The sequence below is a fragment of the Oryzias melastigma genome, linkage group LG7 (assembly GCF_002922805.2).
Source record: "Oryzias melastigma strain HK-1 linkage group LG7, ASM292280v2, whole genome shotgun sequence".
In the NCBI taxonomy this organism is placed as follows: domain Eukaryota; kingdom Metazoa; phylum Chordata; class Actinopteri; order Beloniformes; family Adrianichthyidae; genus Oryzias; species Oryzias melastigma.
This window is the reverse complement of record NC_050518.1, coordinates 22637689-22645098: the sequence shown is the minus strand read 5'-3', so window position 1 is coordinate 22645098 and position 7410 is coordinate 22637689. Positions and strand designations below refer to the sequence as shown.

Sequence of the window (7410 nt, the reverse complement as noted above, 5' to 3'; positions counted from 1 at the left end):
CCTTTCTTGGATTTAAGGGCACACGCTGAAAATACATTTTAAATCAAAGTATAACATTTGAACAGACTGAGTGGAGCTGTGGACTCCTTCATTAGCTAATCGGTTCAGGCTCGCCCTTGAATTCTTAAAAAAGCGAGTCCTCCCTCTTCATATTACTCTGGTGACTCTCCAAAAGCAAACAGCTGGTAGATTATAGCCGTTTCTTTTTAAATGTGCAGCTGAAACGCGCTCCCAACGTGAACTATCTCATTAACGGATTATGCGGACCGCTCTGCACAGCGAGAGCTCGCAGCAATCTTCAACGCTCTATATTTGCAGCACACTTGATTCCTTTTGTGGGTTTCTTTGTGTGGACTCATTAGGGCAACAGTGTGTAAAGTTTAATGCCAGTCACAGAAAAGACATAATGCTTCAAGGTGTGGACTGCAGCTCCACGGCTACATGTTTGCACATGTAGTAAGGGAAAGGCTGTGCATGTGCAGTGGAGAACAGCAGTGAAGCACATATATTAAGGATGTAACGATTCATATTATAATTTGTGGTTGACGATGGGATTTATAGTTGAAATTGGTTCATTTCAATCCGATTCACTGACCTATAATTGATCCAGGAGATTCCAGATTATTTGAATTTCTTCAAGAAAATAATCAAAAATGAATGTAAAATCTATTCACATTTTAGTTTGATAAAATCCAGCCCACTTTTGTTTTTACACATCTGTACGGTCACATGGCTTTGCAAAATTTAAAGTGTTTCTACACACTCGACTGTAATTGATCATTTTTTGCTGCATCACTGCGATGGTCTTTTTTACCTTCTCAATTCCTTAATCCCTATAATTGAGTTATTTCATTTTTAAATTATTTTAAAATGGTATTCAATTAACGATTTGCCTCAGACAGATTAATTAATTTTTGGATCCTAAACATATAAATCGAATAATCATTACACCCCTAATATATACATTTACATTTGTTACCATGGCAAACATGAGGAGTGTGACATTTGAAATAAATGACAGAAAAAAGTCTTCATGCAGTATAAGTGGCTATAATGAGGTGGAACAGAAGCAGATAAAGAGACTTTGATAATTTGAAAAAAATGAGTTTATAATCCCCCCCAACACACACATGCTCACACAGGCATATACTTGCTCCCCCCGCCTCCTCCTGCCACCTCCTCCTCAGTGTGTGTGGCTCTCTCTCTCTAAGCCCCAGCCCCTGAAGGTGTCATAACGGTGCTCGCTCTCCGTCTCTCACTCACTCTCTGTCACCGCCTTTCAGATCTTTAAAAGCCGGTGCTCCTCTGTGTCTCTCTCAATCTCCATTTGTGTCCTCTGGCACTGCAGGGGGGGACTCAACCAGCAAAGCAAAAAGAAAAGAAAAGCTACGGCAGAGGGCTGAGGAAAGGGGAGAGAAAAGGAGGCAGAGAGTGAAATCCAACCAGAAATAGCATCAGCCACATTGAACTGAAAGGGAGTGACAGTGTGAGGCCTGAGACCTGAACAGAAAATGCCTATCATCTCCAACCCAACTGCCGTTGTCTTGTTGCTGATAGCTCACTGCGGATCATGGACCGGGGCGATCCACTTGGGCTCCTTCAAGGTCTGTCCCTCCTGCAGGGATCCACTGGGAGCGGGTCGGCCCCCGAGGGACCATAACGCTGCCGGCAGCACTACAGTCTTGGCCCAGGGTGAGCCTTGTGGTGTGTACACCCTGAGTTGTGCCAAAGGGCTCCGCTGCGTCCCCCCACCCAGGGAGCACAGCCCCCTGCAGGCTCTCCTGCAGGGAAGGGGGGTTTGCGCCAAGCACAGCAGGACTATTCCCACTGAGAGGCCCCACCCCACAGGTAAGACCCCCAAACATGCATGCACACTGGTGGGATCATGCATCCGTACAGATGTATGAATGCAGGTGAAAACTCCACAATCCGGGTTTGCATTGCAGGCAGCAATAGAGGAGCCGGTTAGTGTGTGATATGTCAGCTGAGCAGCTTTTTCTGCACCCTTAAAATTCCTTCTGAAACGTCTGACTCTTTAAGTGATTGCATTAACCCATTTGTGCAATAATGCCGGCTGACATCCGCTACAATCCGATGTCTCTGTGCAAAATTCCGACTGAATGTGAAACTGTCAGAGTGTCACACAAGTCCACATCAGGCTGCTCCCCATTGCAGGGATCTCCACCTACTGTGGAAACCGAGCTACTGCGATTAACTCTGAAGGAAAAGTACTGATGGAAATGAGGTCTCTCATTTAGCAGCCACACATGGAGTCTTCTCCCTAATTGTGCAAAAAAAAAAGCTGTAATGTTGTGTCTCGTCTTTCCTTCCAGGTCCTCATCCCTCACACAGTGGCGACATTGAAAAAGTAAGTTCACGCTCTCACATTGCTGATGGATCGCCCCCTCTGTGGTCGAAAAACTAGAGGATGTGTTGTGGTTTGTGCTCCAGGCAGCGCTGATCACAGATCGGCTGCTGTTCGGGGTGTTGCAGTGGCATGTACGGCTCTGAAGCCATGCCTTGTGCTGCACGATGTGTGCTGCTATGCGGCAGAACTAATTGAGCATGATGTGAATCAGGAAAGTTTCCAGTTGTCCGCTGCAGCAACAGATTTTTTTATTTTTTCCTCACTAGAGCCGCTTTGTCTGCACCATTTGGAGAGCAAAAAATACACTTTCACACATGATGTGACCTAAAAATAAGCACGTGTAGTTATATAAGAATATAAGGATATATATACATGTGTTTGGCTCTAAGTGTGATGCTGCAGCTCTGAAGCTCGACTCTCTCCGTCCACTCGTCGGAGTAGCAGCTGGAAAAGCTCTGGTTTTTAACTGCATTGCTGCTTTCAGGCACCCTGCCGCAAGCTGCTCAACAGCGTGTTGAGGGGCCTCGAGCTGACAATCTTCCAGTCTGACCGCGACATCTATATACCCAACTGTGACACCCGGGGCTTCTACAGGAAAAAGCAGGTGAGCAACTTTTTTTTTTTTTCGTTCCTTCCATTTGGTGCGGCCGATGAGCTTCAGTCTCTGCTCTGTGATGTGTCATTCCACTGTCCCTCCCTTTCCCCTCACAGTGCCGCTCCTCCAAGGGCATGCAGCGTGGCCACTGCTGGTGCGTAGACGAGCTCGGCGTGCCCATGCCTTCACGTGCCAACGAAGACGGTACTTTACCATGCGATGGGGAGTGAGAGGCGCGTCTGACGGACCGCTCTCAGCCCAGAGGAGGAGGAGGAGACGGTGGAGGAGCAGGAGCACAGACAGAGGGAGTGGCTTTCGCATGTTCTAGACAACTGCCCGGGCAGGAGGTAGCAGGGATAAACCACTTCCTGTGCACACAAGTTCATGTTCTATCACTTTTACAGTCTCGCCAGCTGCAGCCGGCGACCTCGCGCTCTCATTCACGCTCCTCCAACTGCCTCAGCGACCCCCGTGGTGTGAATGGTCTCTTATCCCCCTGGCTCTTGTCCTGGCTTTTCTGGTGGATGTTGTTCTCTTTTGTTTTCAGTTTAGGAAAGCTGACACTGCCTGTGTTTGTTCTGATCTCAGTGGGCTGAAATACTGTTACGCAGGTGACGCGACTCAGACGTTTGGAAACGTGTTTCCCTCACCGTCCTCACTCCTTCTCTCCAAAGACACACTGATATCAACCCAAAACAAAACCACAGACTTCTCTCTTTTTTCTTCTTCTCTCTTAATTTATTTTTGAGTTTCTGTCCATCAAATACTGCTTGAATCTTATGGTATCACACATATATATAAATATATATTAGGTATGTGTCAAGTCAGAACAAATATTCCTTGGAGTCCAATGCTGGAAGCCTCTGTTCACTTTGCCAAAACAACATTCTGACTGCTTTCTGTGTGTAAATATGTTTGAGTTTTGTGGTCGACTGTTTGTTCTGAAGCAGAAGCGTACGGCTGTTGTCCTTTACAAAGAGTTGTAAGGCATATTTTTATACACATCGGTATATTTTATATATGAATTACTGGTTTATTTAACAAACTACAATACAGTGCCATGTATTTTTATATTGTCAGCAGTTTCTTATTTAAAGACAGATGTTTTTTTTGTTTTTTTTGGTTGTTTTGGAGTTATAGGAAGTGTTGCGCTCTAAAGACACATTTGCAGCAAAACTGGTCACATTTAACAGAGCTCTATTGAACTGCTGTACATAGAACGTTTCTTTTGTTTGTTTGTTTTTATTTATGTTACTTGAGAGTTGAGACTGTCCATGTCACTCCTATGTTTGATTTTAGCACACCCTGAAGCAAAGTTTGATTTTCTGGATAAAAAAAAAAACTGTAAGGGTTATATTTAGCATCATCTAGGTATGTCTACCCCAAAAAGTCATGAAATTGTGTACTGATACAATGTGGTTAGAATTTCTGAACAATCTTCTTGTGCCAGTGTGTGTGCAGTTGTGATGGGTCTTTGCACAGTGGACCCTAAAGACATTTACAGATATAAAAAATATATATATAATAATAATAATATGGAGAAGAATAAAATGTATATTAATATAACCTTTGGCTTTGGGTCTTTTATTCTGAAAGTTTTGTTGTTGTTGTTCTTTTGTTTTATCCAGCAGCTTCTTAGCAACAGGACATGAGTCCCCTTTTGGGACAATTATGAGGTTATTCAAACAATAGAGAATAAAGAAAACCTTTTTGTTTTAAACTTTTTTAACGCATTTTCTCCACAATCAACATTAAATAAAAGATAAAAATTAAGAAACTGGGTGAAACTAGACAACAGACTTGTTACAAATACAAACTATTTAAGATTTGCAGCTTTTGGCCAAAATATGTATATAAAAAAACAACTCATGAACATAAATTTCTGCATTTAAAGCCCTAAGAATCATTGCTGTGTCGTGTGATTTCTTTTAAGTCACTTTTACTTTGCTTAAAAAAAAACACTTAGACTGATTATAAGCAAGTTGATTGAACATCAAATTAAAACAAATAAAAGGCTAAATCTCAATCCTAATTTGTTCCCACTTCTGGGGGGACATTTTGACTGCTTAGCATTTAATAGATTCATGCTTTAATTTTGAGGGGGATCCCTGTGAGGTGATTATACCACAAATCATCTCAGTTTCGATTCTTAAAACTCAAACTTAAAAGTGGTTCGTACAATTCTCCTAATTCAGGGAGGATTTAATGAGTTTTATGACTCAAGTTTTCTCTACAGATATTAGTCTGTTTTTATTTTAGTTGTGCTTTCAATTTAACTTTAATTTCTTCCTGTTCTAACTCACCTCAATCAATAAAAGACGTCTGACGGTGAGTCGTAAATAATTGTTGGTATCAGAATTTTAGCAGCCAGAAAACATGTGATGCATGCAGGGTAGGGGTATTGGAAATTGGGGTTGATTGACTCCTGGACACTTCCTAGGAGAGGTGGTATAAAGAGGGGGAACACCCCATGTGACATCAACAAAAGGTAGCTAAACCAAAATAATTCAATGCCTAGCTATGCAAGAACTAAGCTATTTAGCTAGCTTGGCTACTAACTAATAAACTAGCTATCAACATTCAAACTACCACTAACAAACTAAATAGCTTAGCTGGAACAGCTTAGAGCTAAGCAAACCCGGTACTAACAAGATGATGCAATAACCAAAAAACAATCAGCAAATCAACTTGTTCAGGAAGAAGTTGTAAGATACACAAAAAAAAGTTTGCAGGCCTAGACCAGGCTGCCATAGTGATGTAGTCCAGGCCTTGTTTAAAATTATACTACAAAATAACGAGAACATGAAAAATCCTAACATAAAACTCTGGTGTTAAAAAAAACAAAACAAAACAGGAAACAAACTATTCGATTAGAGTTTTTGTACTGTCTGTCTCTCAAATAGAAAAATGAAACTGACTGAAATATTTTGTTAATAATCTCCCTGTAAGAAACTGGAAACACACTTTGACGGACAACAGAAAAATACTGTTTTCTTAGTTTTGTTTAGTCAGTAAAAAAAAAATCTCAATTTATAAGAAAATATTTTGAAGTAATATCATTTTTATAAGCAGACCATGAAATAGCTGCTAAAATTGCCTTTGAAAATGAGCAGTTCATATGTAAAAGGTGGAGTTGACTAATTTCTTATAGAATAAAAAAACAGCTTTCTATTGCAATTTGTGCTGCTGTTTAATTGTTTTTTTTTCCTTTTTACTTGCTTGAGTGACACTTTAATTATACATTGCAGGATTAATGTTCTACAAAGTTTTATCAAGTCTTACAAAAGGATTTTGAGACTGACAGAACTGGATTGAGTCCCAAGAAGAATGCATGAAAACTGATATAGTTTTTCAGGTGAAGTAATTAAAGAAATGTGTTCTGATAATATCCTGAATTTGCCTTTGACAGCTCAAACTACTTAATGGGGGACATCCTCAAATACTGTACCTATAAAAAAATGAATGGTAGTTACATGATCAAGTGGAGCACAAACATCAGTTTGTTTTCACTTCATTTTTTGAGATCCTACTGCCATCTAGAGCTGAATTGTTCAAACATGTCAGCGGTATTGTTTCTTAAAAATGGTATGTTTAATCATTATTCCTTAATGTTTCTATAGATAAGAAATATATTTGTTTTATTTGGTGTGTCTGTTTTTGTACCAAACTAAATATTTTTTGATGTATTTTAATTAAATATGAAATATAATTTTTTTTTAAGTCAGAATAAAAGAAGGCTCCTTTATATATGTGGCTCTGACAAAGTGTTTTTTGGGGGTGATTGATATACTTCAGAGGATACTTAAAATTAAAAAATATATATACAGAAAAGCTTATTTAAGATCTTGTACAATTGTCGTTAAACGCAATCTTTTAAGATTAAGATTACCCTGTAGACCTCAATGTTTCAGAATCTGATCCATGAAATGTTCCTTTTTAATTCAAATAGTTGAAAAGATAGTCCCTGATAGTTTGCTCTGGTGAATAAAATTCATAGACATAAGCACAAATGGTAAAGATTTGCACCTTTTTTTCAACATGACATTACACAAATAAATTGTTCACTCAAAATAGTTTTTAGTGTACACAAGCTAATAATTTCTGCACAAAAAATAGCATAATGAGTGCATAAATTAGTATCTTGTGCACAGAAGCTATCATTTTGTGCACACTAATCAGTATTTTGTGAGCACAAGTTATCATTTTTTTGTACACAAATTAGCATTTTGTGTGCAAAAGTTAGTATTTAGTGCAGATAAATTAGAATTTTGTGCACATTAGTTAGTATTTTGCATGTACAAATTAGTACATGGTGCACACAAATTAGCATGTTGTGCACAAGTTAGTATTTTGTGCACACAAGTTAGTATTTTGTGTGGACAAATTAGTATTTTGTGCACACAAGATACTAATTTGTGCACAGAAAAATGCTAATTTAAGGGAGCAT

At 39.5% G+C, this 7410-nt stretch overlaps 1 protein-coding gene across 2 annotated transcripts in view; it reads left to right on the top strand.

Annotated features, from left to right (window-relative positions):
• igfbp6b (insulin-like growth factor binding protein 6b) overlaps nt 1-4529 on the top strand; it is a 5883-nt gene extending 1354 nt beyond the window's left edge. The window contains exons 3-6 of one of the 2 annotated variants that reach the window (XM_024292455.2): nt 1349-1848; nt 2334-2368; nt 2853-2972; nt 3080-4529. In XM_024292455.2, the coding sequence (XP_024148223.1) occupies nt 1512-1848; nt 2334-2368; nt 2853-2972; nt 3080-3193 (606 nt within the window). In that variant the 5' untranslated portion in view covers nt 1349-1511 and the 3' untranslated portion in view covers nt 3194-4529. The remainder of the gene's footprint in view (nt 1-1348; nt 1849-2333; nt 2369-2852; nt 2973-3079) is intronic. The other variant, XM_024292453.2, reaches the window with a different exon arrangement.
• The last annotated feature ends 2881 nt before the right edge of the window (nt 4530-7410 follow it).